This window comes from Sphaeramia orbicularis, chromosome 6 (genome assembly GCF_902148855.1).
Source record: "Sphaeramia orbicularis chromosome 6, fSphaOr1.1, whole genome shotgun sequence".
NCBI lineage: Eukaryota > Metazoa > Chordata > Actinopteri > Kurtiformes > Apogonidae > Sphaeramia > Sphaeramia orbicularis.
In genome coordinates this window covers 35,016,033-35,038,464 of record NC_043962.1, presented here as the reverse complement: position 1 = coordinate 35,038,464, position 22,432 = coordinate 35,016,033, and the positions used below count along the sequence as shown (strand labels likewise).

At 36.2% G+C, this 22,432-nt stretch overlaps 1 protein-coding gene across 1 annotated transcript; it reads right to left on the bottom strand.

Moving 5' to 3' along the window:
• Positions 1-12: 12 nt before the first annotated feature.
• Positions 13-20,868, bottom strand: atp8b4 (ATPase phospholipid transporting 8B4). The gene is made up of 27 exons (XM_030137441.1): positions 20,817-20,868; positions 18,257-18,315; positions 17,199-17,312; positions 17,015-17,113; positions 16,862-16,923; positions 16,303-16,375; positions 16,019-16,089; positions 15,824-15,903; positions 15,582-15,740; positions 15,388-15,476; positions 13,513-13,709; positions 13,191-13,399; positions 12,834-12,877; positions 12,580-12,745; positions 11,741-11,929; positions 10,445-10,560; positions 9,907-10,071; positions 9,715-9,826; positions 9,511-9,616; positions 5,133-5,274; positions 4,515-4,698; positions 2,871-3,094; positions 2,697-2,780; positions 2,052-2,297; positions 1,815-1,953; positions 871-1,001; positions 13-790 (listed from the first exon to the last, which is right to left on the bottom strand). Exons 1-27 carry the CDS (start codon positions 20,845-20,847, stop codon positions 473-475), a joined length of 3,609 nt encoding a protein of 1,202 aa, XP_029993301.1. The 5' UTR covers positions 20,848-20,868; the 3' UTR covers positions 13-472.
• Positions 20,869-22,432: the final 1,564 nt, after the last annotated feature.

Genomic DNA, 22,432 nt, shown 5'->3' with positions numbered 1-22,432 from the left:
GAAGTTGAGATGAAAGTTTCAGTGCATAGGTTTTACAAACGGATTTATTAAAATGGTTATTGGTGCTTTTTTGTTGTATGACATTAATTTTTGACAACCACTAAAATCTCTCCAGGTACTGAAATATCTTAACTATTTGTCAGAGAAGGACATAAATGCACCAATAACCTCAAATCAAACTAAAGAAGGATGATGGATTTTATTAGACTTTGGCAACTCATGCATAATATTGTTCTAAAATATACCTCCAAGTTGGTTAAGATGGATTTTAATTAGTTTTTATTCAGCTGGCTTTTCAGAAACGGTTCCTTTTAGATAATCATGTTTCATCTGCCGTAAACACTGATCACTGACACGAGTCACATGATTCATACAAAGTGAGGTACATCTGTGCTGTTGAATCTGAGCCTAAACTCAAATGAAGGACACTCATACCTTGTGCTTGGTCTTTGGGGTCCATGCGTATGGGACCCTACACTGTATGCTGATCTGGAGTCTGTATTGCTTTGTTGCCTTTTGATGCCTCCATGTTTTCATCAGAAATACAAGACACCTCGTTCTTTCTCTTCAACATGTTTTCTATCCAGTTTGAGCTGTGTGGTGACTTTCCAGCAGAGGGAGCAGCTGACACCGAGCTCATCCTCATGTTTTTGCCAGAGGTGATAAGTTCTCCATAGCCCTGCTGATGGGAGAAGGCATAGGCCGACCGGCGGGAGCTGGTCCTGCGGACGCGCCTCAGATTCTGCTCTTGAGGTCCTTGTCTCTTCCTGCACTGTTGTAGATGACGGACCTGTGGAACATCAGGCATGTGCAGAATGTTTAGGGAGTGTTACAGTCACACACACTGTAGATGGTTGAATGTTGTTGTACCTTGTCTGTCAGAGTTGGGAAGAGGTCTACTCTCAGGAAGCTGACTGCTAATCCAGGAACCATACACACCACAGTGGTGAGCAGGATGACCAACCATACACTCTTCTCTGATAGACAGTTACGAGCAGCGCCTGAGGACGGAAGAATCAAACTGTATTTACACATAACCTTTAGAAACCACTGTATGACACCACTAGTAAAAGATTTATAAGCATCCAATAATAAGGTTATTAATTAGATTAAAAGCACAGGTCATTCATTCATAATCTATTACATCTCATCTTATGCTGGTTCTGTTTACAGTTTTTGTTCTTGTATCAATCTGTTACACCATTTACTAGTAAATTATGACAAATTAGAACTCACAAAGGAGGCTTCATTAGGAAGTGTAAAATGTTGGCATTTGTTAATGACAAGTTATAACTGGTAAAATGCATTCCTCTTTTTATGCCTATTCATACACATCAGTAATTACCTTTGGCCTGGGTTCAGTGATTACATACAAGTCCTAGTTACACTTTATCTATCAAAAATAAATCACATTGTCACAACATTTCATGGGAGGAGGTAAAAATATTTTATTCCAACTTTATGGGCAACAGTGTATTAAGCACAGCATTGCCAAAGTATTAACCTAATAAAGTGTTAATTTAGTATGCCATGCACTTGAATGACAATGAATGTTTAGATTTGCTACTGGCAGATAAAATCTACAAACTGGTGTAAATGTTATCTAGTGTAGCTGAGTGACCAAAGAGATCTGAGGATTAATAAATATACATTTGGGATAAACATTTTACAATATTGCCCTCCATTTAAGATGGGTTAACATCTTGTTAATAATTATAGAAAGCGTTTACAACCAATTAACCTAATTACAACCTCTTCATTACTCCTATTGTACAGTGTTGTACACTAGTATTTTCACGCTGGGTCAAACTCACCAATAAACTGAAAATTACTTGGAAAGATGCCAAATATGCCATCACTTTGCATTGCAAATAATATGGCAAAATACACGGTCACACTCCCCCATATGAAGAGGTGATTGACAGCTGTCCAGTAGTGTGTGTCAAGTCCAATCTGGAGACAGAGAATCATGGGTCTAATTAAACCACTAATGGAGTACAACCACTGAGGACACTTAATCTTTTTTTTTGTATGTCCACTCACATTCTTACCTGAACACTTACTACGATGACCAAGGATGTTGCTATGGTGACAGCAAATGCTTGTTGATCAGAAAATTGGGAGCCGTCCTCTTTCACCATGACAGAAAAGGCTCCATAAGGAATAAAGAAGAGAAGGAATGATGTGCCTAACCCCTGCAGTGTGCACAGGAAAAACTGCCGTTTGTTGAAGAGAAGGTTTTGTTGTCCAGGTTTGTACAGACTCGGGTAACGCAGACTGTTCTGGTCATTGACATCCTGCAAGAAAAAAAACAAAACACATATAATATGTATTATGTGATGTATACTGGGTAATATTTAATTAAATCGCAGTAATGAAGTGATTTAAGGAAATCCTTTTATGGCAGACTGCAGAGTAAAGATGACAAATGGATATTATTACTGTAAATTAAATGGATGTAGGGTTAGGGGTTATAATTTAGGGTTGGTTAGTGAAGATTTGGATATTTATGGCATTTTCTAGGATTTTTAGAAGTCTACTCAAATATCTAAAGTAATAAAATATTCACCTGTATAACTTGAGAGTATCTTGGAAAAAAAAAACAAATAAGAAAATATTGAGATGGCTCAGAAATAAAGAAAAATAAATTAAACTAAGTCAGTGCAGTATTATGCTGACATTTTCAGCATTATTACCTGATCAAAAAGTCCCATCGCCAACACTGGTAGAGATGTATAGACTATATTGAACAGAGTAATGAACCACTGGTCGTACACAGTCTATGGAAAAAAGGACAGTTATTATATTAGCAAAACACAAAACAGATAGACATTATATACCAAAACTTACAGGCTTCATGACTGTCTCACCTGAGCCGAGAAACCACAGAAGAAACCGTACCAGAAATGCACCAAGGTGAAGGCAAAGTTTTTGTAGAAGAAGTAACACAAGAAATTACACATGCGGAAATATGACCAGCGTCCATGCACCAGCAGGAGCCTCTGCAGATACCGAAACTGAGCGAAGGAGTAGTCGGACGCCAGAACGGCCTGCATGCCCTCCTGACCGCTGATGCCTACACCGATATGAGCAGCTGAGAGGAAAAAATAAGAACAGATCAGAAGGCAAGGAAGTTAAGAAAAAAAACCACACAAAATATTGAGTGTGTTATCTACATCACAAAAATAGTCCTTATGTTGATGGTATCAGCATTATTACAGCTGACAGAAACTAGATGTGAAAACATTTTATTTAAAGGCACAACACTTGTTCAAATAAAACAAATTTATGGAGAAAACGTTAATGGATTGTTCGTCTTCATCATCTTCTTCAGTTAATTTATTTCATACATAAGCTTAATGAGACACTTTTCTTTTACACATATATTTAATGTATTTTTCTTTGTGAAAAATTTTCCCTGGTTGCTTTTTCCTCACTTGAACCAAGGGTAAATGAAAACAGGATGTTGAATATTCACCAGGTTCTAAAGCCTTTAGAAGCAAATTTCTCATTTATGTTATTGAGTTACATACAGTAAAACTGAATTGAAATGAAATGAAGTGAATATTTACCTTTTTGTGGATGGTGGATGTCATCTTAAGTGAATATATTCTTTTCAAATGGTATAATTATCTTGAGTTTTTACTGCACAACGTTTTTTCTGACCTCTGAATGAATGAATCCTTACAAAAAGTAGACAAAAACTAACACAGAAGGAATAAAAATGTAACTAAAACTAAGCATATTTACAAACTATAAAAGAAAGACTCACAAAGTACTTTGAACTGAAACTAAAGACAAAATGTCAAAGCAAAAGAAAAATAAATCAAATGAAACATGAAAGCTATTAAGTATAACCTTGCACAGAAAAAACGACAGGGTCACTGAGAAATAATAAATTATATTTGAGCTGACACACTCTTCTTTCAACTGAGTGACAGCTATCGACCTTTAGATTTTCTGCTCAATAACACCGGTCTACAATTTTTTTTTTTTTTTTGGAAATTAGCTGCCTCAGAGATTAAAAGTGCTAAATCTTACATACTTTAAGATGAATTGCAAAACAAATATCAAAAGTGCTGTTTAGTTGATGTTTTCATTCACAGTTGCTACACATATTGAATTATGTACATTTATACAATAGATTTATAAATCTTCCACTGGAAAGAACCTGTAAAGTGAATGTATTGTCATGTGCAGACAGTATTTTGATGTAGATCTAGTACCTCTGAGACAAACATTCCTTTTGAGTAAAACCCATTCTCTAATTATTTCACAGAATTTCACATTTTGACCCAAAACTGTATCTTGGAAATTACAACAAACAAGGATTTTAGACTTAATTTGTCTTTATTCTAGACTCAAACTTTGAAACTTTCACTGCTTTTATTCTGGAGGTGTTTTACTTGGAAACCAGTGTTATTCACCATAATTTTCTTGCTTAACGACACAAGAAAGGAGCAGTTTCAGCTTCTGTTATGATCCTGTGCCACTGAATAAATCCAGAGACTCACTCTTGATCATGCTGACGTCATTGGCCCCGTCTCCTATGGCGAGCGTCACGGCCCTCTTCTGCGTCTTCACCAGCTCCACCACCTGTGCTTTCTGCATGGGAGTGACCCGGCAGCAGATGACCGTCTTACACAAACAGGCCACATCCAGCAGGACGTGCTTCAGCTGCGCCTCCAGAGCGTGAGCCTGCGGTGGCGATACAGACGACACACCTGGTAAACCTATTATTATCAACCTATAACATCAACCCCCTGTGGAGCCGACACCAAGCAACAGCTCAGTGTAACATTTGCACAGAGCTGTGTACATCATGGACAGGGCTCCAGGCGCAGTGAGGGAGCAGCTCCTCTGTGAGGAAATGGGTGTTAATGGAAATCCGTAATAGAGCCGGGGGCCCTCAGCCGCACAGCAGCTCTCTGCTCATTACAGAAAGCAGCTGGGACTGAAACACCACATTCAGCAGACAACAAGACAACCACTGTTTAACAAAGCTAAGGCTGCAGGCAGCATTACTAAAATAAAAAACATACATGAAAACAAACAGGCAAACACAACAGAGCAAACGTTTATGAGTCTGACAGAAGGCTTTGCATATAGAATGAGCAGTTCAAGGATCTTACCAGGCTGTGCCCATTGATGACTAAGGCGTACTCCGCTATGATAGTTTCTTCAAACACAGAATCATCTGCAAACGTGTCTGTCTTCTCAACGCTTCCTGCACTGCTAACTCGACTCAGGCCGAGGATGTGTTCCTTTGCACTCCTGAGGACACAAATAAACCGGTAAACACCTTCACTACTGAAAACATTGACTATTTTGATGTATTTGGATTGTTTATGGTACATGTAGTGGTTTATAGTTTGATTATGTCTATATGTTTTTTTCTAGATAAATACACATCTAACCCATAAAGACCCAAATATCCACTGGTGACCAAAACCACCAACTGATCTAAACTGTTTAATACCTGTTGATCCACTAATCCTATCAATACATGTAAATAATTGGAATAAAATGTAGTTTTTCATCCTTTCATGGTCATCAGATATGACCCATTTGGATGTTCAGAGACTCTGTAGTGAACATGGAAACACTGTCATCTTCTGTAACATTGATTCCTAGTAAAACCCATGGAGCTGGATTAATGACAGTGGATGGAGACACTTGTTTTTACCTCCAGTTTTGATATTTTTGCTGAAAAGTCACTTTTTTCTTAAGTTTTCTCTGTTTCTTAATCTGAGCTTTATGAATACCTACATGATCAGTGAATTAAATATTGGAAAATACATGATTTTCACTGAAAAAATACAAAATACAGAGGATAATATTAAAATGAATGGTGACAAATCATTTAAGAACGGTGAAATATAGAGAAAAATGTATTTGGGAACCAACACAAAAGTAGCACTGGGTCTTTGTGGGTTAATTTTTGCTGTAAATTTACAGTTGTATTTTGTTTCTAGTCTCTGATTTATCATGTCTCATGTTTTAAACCAATCTTCATTGCATCTTAACACTCACTGAAAATGTTTCCAAGCTGAGACATACTGACTCATCTGTGATTTAATGACAGATTTTAACGTTATCAGAGTGTAACCAAACCATATGGACATGCCACTGGTGGGCTCGCTAAGATGTTCCATGAAGATGTATTAAATTATTCCCAATTGTCTATTCTCTTTATTTCATAGCTTTTCTCTTCCAGTAGTGTATGTGTATGTTTGTCTAATTATATTTCATCCGTCATGTGTTGCTGGGGAAAAGAAATCAGCCTTGAGGCTCAGAGTCAACAGTGCAGGTTCTGCAGCTTCAAACAATACAAATGAACCTGTTGCTTTATCCAATCAGATTTCATGTCAGCCACACAGGGGCCAGCTGGTGTACAATAATGTTGGCATTTTCACATCATTTGGTGGACAGTCAAAGAGCATCTGTTTTGATTTGCATAAGCTTAAATATATTGGTTTAGATTTAATAGCTGTTTTCCCACAATGACTGAGAGGAGAAGAAATAGATTTAGTCACACACATACTAAAACAGTATGGAGTAGTTTTGGTGAGTATAATATACATCAGTAACATATTTCTATTTTTGTAATTTTATTAAGTAAATATGAATTATTCTTGAGATGATGTAGGTGGGGGATTACATCAGGTGGAACGCCACTGAAGGCCTAGGAGAGAAATACACAACCCATGAGCGGAACATATATTATATAAAGTACAGAGTCATTGTTTCTTCTGCTTTAATTTGACTCCTCCCTGTCCATGAGGAGTACCTAATTTTTTTTTGTAACATCCTCATTATTCCAGTGCAGCATTTCCTATTTTTTCTTTACAATTTTGAGGTATTAGTACTTTCCTTGGGAATTTCCTATGAATTGAAACATTCCACTACATCTCAGAGAGAATTATTTTGCTTTTTACTATCAAACATTTTTTGTCTAATTTTCAGCAGAGCAAGTTACACAACTTATTAGATCACTAGCTTTTAACCTTTTATTGGGCAAATTACTATTTTTGGTAATTTCCACAAACATTAAATATGGGGCCAATCCCGTGCCTCAGTAAGCATGTTAGTTTTTATAACACTATACAGTGATTCAGAGAGATTTTATAGAAATTTTGAAGTTGTAAATAGAATAGAATAGAATGTCTTTATTGTCATTGTACAGGTACAATGAAATTAAAAAGTACAATTGTCCTAGGTGCCACAAAAAGTATAAATAACGTATATAAAAGAGTATAAAAACTAAAATATAAAAGGAAAACCCCGACGGCATAAATATCTAAAAAGCAGCATAAAAAAAGAGTGTTACTAGAAGTATAAAAGACACACAAAACATCATCATATACTCTGGACAACATTCAGCATTCCACACAATTAATTAATGTCCAGCAGTATTCAGTCCAATTATGGCCCTGGGATAAAAACTGTTTTTTAGACGGTTTGTGCTCTTTGTGCTAGTGAATATGAGTGATTTTTTGTCAGTTTATGACCTTATAACAGCTGTTTTGTTGCATGTGTTTGCTTTTTAGCAGGTGCTGCTCAGATTTTTATGGCAAGAGGAGGGAGAGTGTTGTCACCCCAACCGACAAGGAGGTACAGGGGTTGGACAAAATAATGGAAACACCTTAAAACATCAACAAAATATAATTTAATATGGTGTAGGTCCGCCTTTTGCGGCAATTACAGCCTCAATTCTCCGAGGTATTGATTCATACAACTTGTGAATTGTTTCCAAAGGAATTTTAAGCCATTCTTCAGTTAGAATACCCTCCAACTCTTTTAGAGACGATGGCGGTGGAAATCGACGTCTTACTTGAATCTCTAAAACTGACCATAAATGCTCAATAATGTTGGGGTCTGGGGACTGTGCCGGCCATACGAGATGCTCAACTTCATTAGAATGTTCCTCATGCCATTCTTTAACAATTCTAGCTGTATGGACTGGGGCATTATCATCTTGAGGTGAAGGTGTTTCCATTATTTTGTCCAACCCCTGTAGATGACAATGTCTAATAACACACTAAGGTTGAAATTTTGAATTTCAGAGTATTTCAATGAGTGCCCTATAAAGACTTAAAATAAAATGTATTATCAAAGATTACATGAGGGATTTCCAATGTTTTTGTCTTCTGGCATTTTATAAAATGTAGTGTGTAGTCGACTCATATTTCACACAGCTCTGCCAAATAGTCATTTTTCCTCATGGTTTAATTTCTATTAATGTTGAAATCTAGATCTCACCAATGTCCAACAGCTGAAAACTGATTAATGTATCAGAAGCAGCTTCTTCTTCTTCTTCCCTCGCTCATTAATCAAATGATGGGCCCTCAGATTTATCTGGTGTCACTATAAATAAATAAAAGTTGTCCAGACTGACTCTACTTCCAGCAGCTTCAACAGTAAGATGCTGCGACAACACTGACACTTCAGCATTAATAATTCAATACATCTTCCACCACTGATGATTTAGAAATTAGTTTACTTCCATGTATGAATGACAGATTAGTCAGCTAAATAAAATATTCTTATACATAGTGGATTTTCTACATACAGCTCTGGAAAAAATTCAGAGACCACCGCAATTTCCTCTGAAATCAGCATGTCTGCATGTATGACAGCCATTCCATTCCTGTGTCTGTTGAATTCCAGCATAAGCACACCTTATTCTACTTAATAAACACCTGATCCATGACTTATTTAAGAAGGAGAAATATAAAAACCACTACTGTGGTCATCACTATCTTCTTACAATAGATACAATAATTGGAATAAAAAAATAACTATTGAAAACTACTGAACTTCTGCTCTGACAGTGTTCCCAAACTCTGAGGACTGGTTCTTCTATCAGGACAATGCTCCTGGGCTCAGCTAGGTCAGTAAAGGTGTGGATGACGGACCACCAGATGAAGACCCTGTCATGGCCAGTCCAATCTGCAGACCTGAACCCACTTTGAAAACTTCTGGAGAGAGATGGATGGTCACAAGCCATGAAACATTGCTGAGCTTCTTGAATTTCTATGACAGGAGCTGCATAAAGTCATCCAACAGCAATGGAGGAGAGCCAAGACATGTGAAAGCTGTCATTGAAAATCAGGGTTATTCCACCACATACTGATATATGAACTTTCCCCAAGTTACAGCATTAGTATTGTGTTGTTTAGAAATGAATATGAACTGGTTTTCTTTACATTATTTGAGGTCTGAAAATACCTGCATTTTTTTGTTATTTTGACCATGTGTCGTGTTCAGCAAATACATGTTCTAAATAATAATATTTTTATTTGGAATTTGGGAGAAATGTTGTCGGAAGTTTAGAGAAAAAAACAAAAATGTTCATTTTACTCAAACACATACCTGTAAGTGGTAAAATCAGAGAAAACAATCATTTTGCTGTGGTCTCTTATTTTTTTCCAGAGCTGTATTTGACATAAAAACATTGTGAATATAACTTGAGTGAGAAGAGTTAAAGTAGAAAATACAGTGTTTTACCTGAGCTGCTGTTGCACCTCTAGCAGAGTATGGCCTGAGATCACAAACACCTCGTTCATGTCATCTCTCAGCATGTTGCAGGAGTAGCCAATGTTCATTGCTGTCTCTGAAAATGTGAAGAATGTACAGATGATTATGCAGTTATTAAAGACACAGAATTTCCAGTTTTGAAGATCAGTCAGGTGAACTGGGTGGCACAGTTACCCAGTTTGTCTCCTGTGAGGACCCAGATCTTGATGTCAGCCAGATTTAGACAGGCAATAGTTTCTGGAACTCCTTCCTGAAGTTTGTCCTCTATTGCTGTGGCTCCTAAAAGCTTCAACAAAGACAGCAACAAACCTGCGATTCAATAAGTGTGTTTTGTTCATCGATTTAACAAAACTATGTCAATTTTACCTTCAAGTCTTGTTCGATCTCCTCGTAGAGAACAGCCAGCTGATCCTCACGGTTCTCAATTAATGTGCTGACGAACAGAAGTTTCTTCATCCAAACTTCAAAATAATCCTCATCCAGATCTTTGTAAGCCAAAGCTAAAGTCCGCAGTCCTTCTCCTGCAAATTCCTGCAAGTAAAATGAACAGAAATGAAACAAAAGCGAGTTATAATGAAGAAATCTCTGTTTTGCGTGTGTTGCATCAGGACCATGAGTAACTGTGATATATTGTGGGACAGTGAATACTCAAACTGCTCAATTTCAGTAGAATAAAAATAGGCATTTGTGATATTTTGACAGAACAATCAACACATTACCCACATCTCATGACACATATCAGTATTACATAACAAATTGATGTGCTTGGTAACCTAGTCAGGACTATTGATTTTATAAGAATAAAAATATGAATAAATAATGCATGTACTGTATTGAAAAATCATCCGACGCTATCGCTTACTCAGTTTAGTTGCTGTGTAATAGAATGTAATCTTACACTTACACTGAGATGTTCTGAGGTAGTGAACACGAGGTCTTCACTGGATGGATCCAGACGCTCAAAGATAATCGTATCAGCTCCTTTAGAGTACAGTTTGATCTGTCCTTGAGGATTTTTCACTATAAAAACAGAAAAAAAAACCCAAAAAGTGTTCAGATTATCTCTGCACTTATAGATTTAATATGATTACATGAATGGATGGATGTTATATTTTATGAATATACATTATGTTCATACTTTAGAGTGTCTATATATAGTATATATAGAGTATATAGTGTTTTATTGTGTTTGTAGTTGTATATCTACTGGATTTATAGTTTTATTTTTGCCTTTTGCAGTGTTTTATCCTTTTTCTATTCTACCTTCTGTATTGTTCAGCTGCTGCGACAAACCTAGATTCTTTTATCACATCTTAACTTGTCTCATCTCGTTTTATCTTGTTTGGACATTTGGTCCTTCATTTCATTCTGGTGATTTTTATGAAGCAATTTGTCCTCGTTCTGTATCAGTTCATGGTGGAAAAATCTATTTATGTAAAGGAAAACACAATAATTAGGTATTTATTTAATAGTTTCTTTGGCATTTTATAAGGCTGTCAAAGACGTATTCCCTATAACTGTTCTCCTTTATTAATAGCTCTGCTGAGTTTACACATATATGAGCATAACTGATGCTTCTGTCTGTTTTGTGCATGTTGATTTGGGAAGAACACTCTTCAAATGCGTATGTGGCTCCTATTCACATTGTTACAGAAGTTCATTCATTTTAATTTTAAACCCATGGACTTTTAAAAGGTTATTACTTCAGCCTGAATTCCACCCATGTTTTCTGTTTAAAAAACAAAGCTAACGGAGCTATAATGTAAACTATCAGTTGATGCAGCACATGAAGACATGGTGTTTTTATGTCTGGATGTTTGTGTTTGAAGGATAAAACTTAATGATTCCATAATATAGAAATGCATGAATGAACCTTTGGCGATGTAGTATTAATTTGTGGGTGGAATCGATAGCTGTGCAAGTATTCTGGTATGTGACTTCCAGCTGCTGTTGATAGTTTGTAGTATCAGTACTACATAAAACCCTGACTATATTTATTTTGGAGAAAGTTAAAGCCTGTGTTGTGGTGATAATTACAGATTCGCTGTTTATACGAGTTTGTATTTTGTCTATGACATGATATCTGTGATGTCTGTGATTCTGCAGTATCATGTTATAAAGTACTAATGATGTCTTTATAATGTCATGCCAACCAATAATGAGCTTGTGCGAGTGTTGCTTTGATAAGTGAAGACCTAACCAATGACACTCATTCTCTTGCGCACGTTGTTGAAGTCCAGTATGGCTAGCAGCTGGTAGGTGACAGGGTGTCCCATCTCATACAGCGTGATGGTCTCTGGGGTTCGGGCCCAGAAGACAAACCCAAAGTTTCTTGCAGCAGTGACCAGTGCTCCCTCATCAGGTGACTGGGCCTGGTACACCAAATGTCCTTCATGTAACAGAAACATCAGTCAAAACCTCTGCATTAAATCCAGCCATTCATTTTAACCCATAAAGACCCAGTGCCACTTATATGGTAGTTTCAAAATACTTTCAAAATACTTTCTTCTTTATATTTACTTTTTCTTAAGTGATTTATCACCATTTATTATAATATTATCCTCTGTATTTTGTGTTTTTACACTAAAAATCAGGTATTTTCCTATATTTAATTCATTGATCATGTAGATGTTCACAAAAGCACAGATTATAGTTAAGGGTTTTTATATCAGAAACAGAGAAAACTGAAGAAAAAGTTACTTTTTCAGCAAAACATATCACTAACTTAATATAAACCCAATGTCTCCATCCCTTGTTATTCATCAAACTTCATGGGTTTTACTGGTGAATCAATGTTGTAGACGTGACAGTGTTTCCACATTCACTATGGAGCCTCAGAATGTCCAAATCTGTCATAACTGATGACCATGAAAAGATGAGAAACTGCATTTTGCATCATGTATTGATAGGAATGTATTGATGTATTGACTGGATCGGTGGATCAACAGGTATTAAACATTTTAGATCAATAGATGGTTTTGGTTGCAAGCGGCTGTTTGGGTCTTTATGGATTAATTAGTGGTGCTGGATGTCGGTTACCTTCACTTTTCTCTTCTGGCATGACAGTGTGGCACAAAGCCAACAGTCGGAAGAACTCATGCACTGCAGCATCTTCCAGTTTTATGGCTTCAACCAGGCTGCCGTCATAAAACTTAAACCTTCTGTCACATAGAGGATTGAAGGAGAAATCCACACAGGCTGTTTTCTGTGGACACAACACCCGACATCACAAATATTATCTTAATAAGAATACAGTTAGACTGAAGCAGTTTTAATTTTTCAGATTAACTTGCCTCTGTAATTTCCACCTTTTGATCAAATTCATCATAAACGTCACCTATGAGGAGAAAAGGTAAAAAAAAAAAATTATCAGTGACATTCACAATAAGCTGGATATAGAAAAAGCTTTTAAATATAGTGAGTAATACATCAGGAGAGTGGAAATGTCTGTGTTTTTTCCTGTTTTTAGATGCATTAATGGGTAGATGTATAAATGAGAGACACAGAAAATGCAAGGATGGCATGGTGTCCGTGTTATCATGGAAAAATTAAAAACAGTTGGATAACACTTACATAAAGGATGTTGAATACTAAATTTAAGGATGATACTGACACAATAATCAGTCAGTTCAACCCTACCACCTTCATACCATATGGTTGTCCGTTAATGGAGCACTTGCTGAACACCATGATGTTCTGGGTGAGGGTCCCGGTCTTATCAGAGAAGATGAACTCAACCTGACCCAGTTCCTCATTGAGCGTGGTGGTCCGAGCTTCAGCTGCAGTGTTCATGGGACTGTAATACATTCTTCGGTCCCAATTAATGAAGTAACTGTGGCCGAGTCGCAGAACCTCCACGCTGAAAGGTTTACCAGAGACTGTTCTGTTTCTGCTCAGAGTAACTTTATACATGGATGAGGAGAATTTAAAACTGATGGGATCATTTGATATATTTAATGAGATTGTCCTTACCTGACGTACAGAGAGATGGGAACAACAGTGTTAAGAATGATAATGTAAGACCAGAAGGTGAGGAATCCAGAGAAAACAGCGCTGTCTTGAGACGCATCCCAAGGCAAAAACACTTGGAAGTTTCTGCCAATCCAACTCTCCCAAATGGTGTTTCCAATGGCCAAAACAACTCCCATACAAATGAGGAAGCCAAAGATCTGCAGTAGAAAATGTATGCTTATATTCATTTTGACAGATGAGAGAGTGTAGACATTAAATGAACCAGAGTAGACATGTTGACATCAAAAAAAATTACAATATGTGCAATATGTACAATAAGTGCAAAGGTTTGTTGTGCCTGCCACCACTTGTTTTAAGCTTAGACTAAATACGAAGATGGCCAGTGTAACGTCTGTTCGTGGTAATATGGGAAACTGAAGACAAACATGACAGAAAGGGAAGCTCCATGTCACTTCTACACCTTCATAGTAATATATTATTACTTTGGTCAATAATCTGTATTATTGTGATTTACCAAAATCTAAACTTTGCCAAAAGATGAGGAGGAGAGGTCTTATTTGCTTCTCACAAACCACTTAAATTATAATATTCTGTAAGGGTTTGTTTATGAATGATGTTGTACAAATATGCTGTAATTATTGAAGAAAATTGTTGAATTGTTGAGTCTGTTTGTACGACTGCACTGCCATGAACATTTTGTTGTGAATAATTCAGTTACTGCATAATGGATTGTTGTGGTTCGACGTTAAAATCAGGAAAATAGTATTGTTTGATTGTTGTATTAAATAAATGATAAAGGTGTAAAAGCACTGAAGGGTAGGATTAAACAAGTTCATACTTCTTCCTACTCCTTTTCGACCATGCAATATTCAGACTTGTATGTGCTTGAAGATAGATTCTGTCCATTTAAATGTTATTTTGTTTTTGTCTTAATTTGCTTTGTTTTGTTTTATTTTGTTCTTTGCATGTTCGAAATAAATAAATAAATGAAGTGAAATGAAATGAAATGAAGGGTTTTGGATTATTTGTCCAAAGATGCCCAAAAATATTGCGTACAGAAACTTTAACCCTTAAAGACCTACATTTTTTTTTTTTTTTTTTTTTTTTTTTTTTTAGATTTTTTTTGTGGAGACTTCCAAATGATTATTTCTTTAAATCAAACCTTTCCTGAGTAATGTACTGCAATTTACTATTTTATCCTCTGCATTTTGCTTTTTTCAGTGTCAGTCAGGTATTTACTGATCATGTACATGTTCATAAAAGATTAATTTAAAAGTTTATCATGTCAGAGTAATTAAAACTGATGCAAAAGTGACTTTTTCAACAAAATATATCACTAACTGTATGTCAAAACAAGTGTCTACAACTACTGTCATTTGTCAAACTACACTCTTATTTATCAGTGGATCAATGTTGCGGAAGATGTTGGTGTTTACTACAGAACCCCTGAACATCCAAATGGGTCGAATGATTACGTTTGTCATGTCTTCCATTCCAAATGTTAGTTAGAGATTTTCTTGTGTTCGTTTTCTTTAGACACATCACACCAGGAAGCGTTTGACAGCTCTGATGAAAGCTGAAGCTACAACCGAAACTGTCAGCAGGTAAAAAAAAAACATCTTTCCTCAATTCTACTTGTCTGATCACAAGAAAACCTTTAACTATCCAAATGGGTCATATCTGATACCACTGAAAAGCTGAAGAATTAATTCAATGTACTGATAGGATTATTGTTCCAGAAGCTATTAAACATTTCTAATCAGTAGATGTTTTTGAGGGCCCAGACACTGTGTAGGTCTGTGAGGGTTAATGCCTTTGTTTTATATTCACTATGTTCCCTGTAACAACAAGCAAAAATTGTGGCACTATACATACCCACAAAACTAAAGTGTTCATCAGTTTGTCGATACTCGTCCTTTTAAACATGGTCCTGCCGCAGTTCTGCATCAGTTTTGTTTGTAACCCTGTCGGGGTGAGGAGGAACAGCTGTGAGTGTTGTTGGAAAACTGACTAAATGAGGCGGTCTGAGAAATTGAAGAAAAATAAACACTTAAGGCCAGTGACTGTACCAGCAAAGATGACCATCCCAAAGCACCACTCTGTGTTTCTGAGAACACAACCTCGCAACAACATTTTCTCATTATCCAGGGCGTATTTGTTGTCCCTCCAGAACAAAGTACCTGTAAATTTATCTAATTTGTTGTTTGGTGGCTCACAAATGACTTCACCTGAGGAACACATTAGAGGGATTACACAACAGCTGCAAGGGTTAACAATCATACAACATGAACAACTGTAAGCAAAACCTCACCATCGAAGTCATTTAGCTTTGAAACATCTCCTAAATCTGAGGTGACTGTCAAAGCCTGACGAACTTTGAGGTTTGTTTCTCTGCAGGAGAAGTAGAAATATCACATACACATGTTTTCTATGACCAAAATAAGATTTGTTTCGTAACATTTGTGATGTCCTCAGCTGTGCTTGATGTAACCAGTGCAGTACTTACCCATCGAGCTCTGCAGTCTCAATATAGCACAGTCCATAGGGTTCACTACTACACAGAAGAAGGATGTCGGCCTAGGTGTATAACCAATATGACACTCAGTGGTGAGAAAAGGCAATAAATCAATCCCTGCACTGCTGAAGTTGCAAGAGTAGAGGCTACTTCAGAATCTCCATAAAGAGCTCTTTCACTGTTTCACTTCTTCTAACAAGTCTTTTCTTTCTATTAAACAGATATTTCAGTGTTCATTTGTGTGAATTATTCACGTCATTACACATAATACTCACAGCGACAAACTGATTATTCTCGAGTTTGATGATATCCCCAACTCGAACATTCATCCATTTCTCATTCTGTAAGCTTGAAATGACAAACAGAAACCTGATAAATACACCAACCATGTATGTTATTGTAAAATACACCCAGACTTAAATAAAAGTTCTGTGTTATGGATGTTTGGCTGTGCAGACCTTGTACACTATAGTGCCTGATGTGAACACCACCTTACTTTATTGGACCAAACCATTCATGCATTCATCCGTTCACTGTAGTTAAATTAACAGTTGTGTGGATTTGAAATCTAACTCTATACTAGTGTAACAAGTATTTAACTCTGTTTGGTGTTATGGAGAGTTAATTATTAAGACTGGTTAGAGGTATTTTAACACTGTATCTGAGTTGAATTATCAACACTTTGGAAAGTGTTCAATTAATACTACAAAGATTAGGACAAAATAAACACTGATATAGTGTTAAAGCTGACAGTCTCAGAGTTGATTAAACACTATAGAATTTGCTGTGATACTGTTTGTGTGTGTGATTTGTCTTGAAAGCAGCATTCATTACCTTCCTCTGATGAGAACCTGAGACTGACGGTTGTTGACTTGTCGGTCACTTTTATGACGAAACTGAAATATTAGCATAAAGACACATTATTTATGCATACTGTAAAATAAGAGCCCTCAGAGCAGCTTTGGAAGACGATATACTTGAACCCACATAGTCGTCTGTGGCGTCTTTGACTGCAGTGATCACCAGCACCAACACCAAAGGCACAATGGTTGTGAACCAGGATAGTGAGGATATTGCAGGAATTACCTGTATAAAAAGGTCTTGTTTAACTCAAATTATCAGTCTCGGTAAATAATTCATGATAATATATATTTAGCAGATTTAATCCTACCTGCAGGATCAACAGGACTAAAAAGTAAGCATTGGCGACCCTCTGGAACTGCTCAAACAGATTGATGGGCAGGAAGGTGAAGATGTTGTATTTTGAGGTTTTGATGTGATTGTCCTGAAAAATAAATATATTTGACAATTAGTTAACAGCATTAAACCCATAAATTCCTCATGTTATTGTATATAATGAAAAACTGCTTGTATTTTATAGGTTATTGTGGAATATAATATTCCCTTTTAGTCTACATCTAACCTTTCTTAAGTGATTAATCACCATTTATTATAGTATTAGCCTCTGTATTTTGCATTTTATCAGCATAAATCAGATATTTTCCTGTATTTAATTTACTGACCATGAAAACGTTCATAAAACCTCAGATTAAAGTTGACGGTTATTATATCAAAAACGGAGAAAACTGCAGAAAAAGTGACTTTTTCAGTAAAATCTATCATTAACTGAACATTAATCAAGCATTTCCTTCCACTGTCATTGATCAAACTCCATGGGTTTTATTGGGGAATCGATGTTGTAGAAGATGATGGTGTTTCCACGGTAACTACAGTGCCTCTGAATGTCCAAATGGATCATATCTGATGAGCATGAAAAGATGACAAACTGCATTTTACAATTGTTTACGTGTATTGATAGGATTAATGAATGAAGTGGTATTAAAGAGTTTAGATCAGTAGATGCTTTTGCTCTGTGATGGACCTTTGGGTCTTTATGAGATAGATTTTTTTTTTAACCTTAGAATGATTAATTTGTTTCTACAGGGGGAGTAGATCACTTTTCATGTTTTGCCCTCAGAGGCAGAAGGGACTTCTACTTCTACTATGTTGCCCTTATTTATTTTATGGTAATATTGTTACCATCTATGGACAAGAGTTAAAATCTCCTTAACTAAACAGCTCAGGACAAATACTGCCTGTAAGGAGGGATTTCTGTGTTTTTGTGGCCCCCATAGTTATGGATGGTGTGAAACATTCAAAGTATTGCAGTCAGAAACTTCACTACTGTGTCACTAAATGATACACACTAAACCTATAAATTGCACTTACAGCGTATGAGAACTTGTCGTTGTACTCCCGTGCATTGGCTTTTACATGTCGCTCCTTCTCTACATTCAGACACACAAGATTATCATCAGAGTAAGGAGACAATATGATATAAAATGACAAACATAACACCTAATATCAACTTTGCCTAATTTCTGATAGATTTCATTAAAATTACATAAGTTATAACATAACAATACCAACATTAACCCATTCATGCAAAGTGATTACTACAGTGGACAGTTATTCTCCAGCTGTTCTCTTGTGTATTCATGGGTTTTATTGTTTCAGTTCAATATCAGCCATCACAGTGGACGCTTATGCATCATCTCATACACTGACATTCATACCATTACTGTAACTTTGCTGTTCTTAATAAACCTGATCTGCAGTAACATGTTTGAGTGTAAATCAGTTGCTAGTTATTGTTATTAGACTGTATTTTTTTTTTTTTTTGCATATTATCCATAAAGTGAGCAATAATTAATATTAGAGTATGTTAAAATATGACACCAGATTAACAGCATTTAAAAAAAAAAAAAAAAAAAAAAAATCATAGTTTTCACTCAGTATATCAGTAGATACATGTTTCTTTGCTTCAAAAATTAAATTCATGATGTCTAGCTGAGTGGATATTTTTGCAACTCCATGAAAAATAGGTTCATAAAAAATTTTTCAATCGCATTGTTTTCTTCATGCCTAAAGAGGAATAAAAACACTCAGGAAAAATAACTTAAATAGGGTCAAAACACGATATTCAAAATCTCTCTGACGGGACATTTTAGAGACAATTTGACACACATTTTTACTTTTAAATTAATTTTTGCTTTAGTTGGACCATAAGGGATCATCCAAAACAAGGAGCTACTTTATACTGAAATAAATGTTGGAATGGCAATCAATTAAAGTTCACTCTCTGATGGAACATTACTGTGTTTTGACCCATTAAGGTTCTCATAATTCATGCAAGAAAGGGTTAAAGCTGATCAGTGTATTTTATCACTGAAACTTATTTCTCTTGTTTACTATCATAGCTTTAACATCCTCTAAGATGATACTGATCTGCTGCTTCCTTCCTCTCATTTCACACAGTCTTATTGATCACATCATAACAGCATGGTTTTAGTGATCATATCTCTGTACATATGATCCCTGGAAAGTGAAGCAAAAGTCTCAAACTACATCCCTTAAGGTGAGTCTTTTGTGTAGATTTGATTGTATACATTTTAGTTGCAGAAGAGCCTTTAATCCAGGAACTGAAAACTTAATTTGCAGTCCCAACTTTGGCAGTCATCTCACATCTCATACATCAAGGTGGTGCATTGAAGGCCATTTACATGCACAGTCATGGTTTTTCAACAGCTTCTTTATATACATGGACTCACAAAGTGACAAAATAAACACCAGTCACCTGTGGGATACTAAACCTACTTATCAAAGCACTCGGGTTTCCCACATAGAGAGGTGCCCGAAGCAACTCACAGCTAGATGTGTTGTTTCAAACGAGGTTAAATCCTCGTTGAATTATGCAAAAATCACCTGAGAGACCAGCAACACAGACACCAACACACACTGAGCTGCAGCAGAATAGACCTCACACATCCTCATATCAATTACTGTTAAAATTAATTATTAAAAACGGCTACGGTCTGTTTAAACATTTAATTAAAAGCAACGTGTATGCAGTGCTGCCTCATGGCAACTTCAGCAGACTTAGTAAACCTGCAAATCCAGACGGCTTATGATATGACCTGGTGTTTTGTTACACTGAAATGCATCATGAAGACTTCCGGAAAAAAACAAAATCATATTTCTTTTGGGTCTTGCATTATGTCATTATCATTTCTCAGCTATGTCATGCATCTTTCTTCTCAAAACAGTGATAAAACAATCTACAGTCGCAGAAAAAATTATTAGACCACCCTTGTTTTCTTCAGTTTCTTGTTCAGTAGAATGCCTGGTACAACTAAAGGTACATTTGTTTGGACAAATATAATGATAACAACAAAAATATCTCATAAGAGTTTAATTTCAGAGCTGATATCTATCCATTTTCCATGTTTTACTGATAATAACCCAAATCACTTCAGGTCTTACATCAATATCTATGTCACTGTACTGACAAAAACAGTGCTTTTAGGCATTCCATGTTTTCTTTTCTGTCTGTTTTAGTCACATCATACACACAGGAGTTAGTACTTGATTGCATAACCGTTGTTTTTGATGACTTTTGATGGTCTAATAATTTTTCCGCGACTGTATATATTATTGAATAGATAGACAAGTAAGACACAAGTTTGGTGTATTCTGTGAGTGATACAGATAATCCAGGAAGCCACAAATATCAAACCAAACACACAAACACTCCACATGCTCAGAGAAGCTATACAGTTTCATTTAGTCTCTTTGCCAGTACTGCAGCAGGACACCATGAACTGTTTTTCCTGGATGCCTCTGAAAAGCAAATGTGACTTGTTTTCTTTAACTAAAGTCTATACACAATTCCCCTGTTACCCTTGTTTTAAAACCGGAGAAAACCTGTGAATCATATTGTTTTACTTACCGATGTGAGCTTTTCTCCTCCAGAATGCCATCTTCCCCTGGGACGTCCCAAGGGTTTCCCTGAAATTCATGTGCAGAATCTTCATTTAGCCAAGACATTGAAAAGTGTTGGGTGTTTCACAGTGAGAAACCATGGCAGTGGAGGAAGCCAGTATGGTGGGGGATGTAGGTCATAGTGTGCACTGAAGGTACCATGGTGTCACATCTAAGGCAACAAACACAGCAGACTGGTGTCTTGTTTCTTTTCTGCTCAGACAAGCATGTCATGTTTAAGGAGTGAGCAGCAGCAGTCAATCCCATTGATTGGTCCTCCTTAGTAAAATTCTCAGGTGAGCACCACATGGCTGTAACCTTAGAATAAGACGCACAGGGCTGTTAGAATATCACTGGTAGTCTGTTTGGTTCTTACCTTGCACAAGTTTGGGACAGGGTTGTGTTATCTCCATGTATCCTGTCATTCAGATGCGATCATCTACTTTCAAGCTCCACATTCCGCAGATTTCTCCGCAGCAAACGCTATCTGCCTCCTGAATAAAAATCAGCAGCAGACACGGAGCGGCCATGTAAATTCATAAAAAAGGAAACCTGCAGTGAGTGAGAAGAAGAAGAAGATGAAAAGAAGCTCCCACCGCAGATGGAGGAGCAGGTACAGGCTGTGAAAATGGTGCAACCACGATAGAAGGAGAAGAAAACTGGCGGAGAGACTGAACAGAGAAAAAAAAAAAAGAAAAAAAAAAGCCAAAGTGATGGGAGAACTCACCGAGAGACACGACGGGAGCTGGGATGATCTGAAGCCTTAACCACGAGGAGGTGTCCGTGCGTGCGTGCGTGTGTGTGTGTGTGTGTGTGTGTGTGTGCTGCAGGGAAGCAGTGATGATGCTCTTTTCAGAATCAGATCCAATATGAGGACTACAAGTTCTTGGGGAAAAGCATGATTTGTGTCAGTATTTTACAGGATTTCCATACAGCATGTCGAGCTTTAGATGACATTTTAGATCATAAATAAGTGAATTAAACAAACAGAAAGAAGATACAATGTCATACACAAACAAATGTGGAGAAGATAAGGAGAGTACACATCAACAGTATTAAAGCAGTAACATAACATGATAATAATAATAATATAATAATATAATAATAATAATAATAATAATAATATAATAATGATGATGATGATGATAATAATAAATAATAAATAAATAATAAATAAAATGTAGGAGTATGTTTTACCAATCTGGATGGTGGTAAAATCAGGTCATCATCCGCAAAAAATGGTCCCCATGTCTCCATAAAACATGACCCTACTCTAGAAAAAACAAACAAAAAAAAAATCAACGATTTATATATTTTTTATGCTGCTGTGCCTAGTTTTGCAGGCTATGTCCCCTTACGGTATCTTATTTAATTCCAATTAACATAAAAATAAATAAATAAATAATAAATAAAAATTAAGTTTGTATTTTGTAGTTTTAGGGTATTTCATACTATCCATTGTAGTTTTTTTTTTTTTTTTTTTTTTTTTTTTTTTTTTTTTTTTTTTTTTTTTACCATATATGTGTTAAATGATGGTTCATTATGTATTAAAGCTTAAAGTCTTTGTTAAGAGAGAGAAGAAGA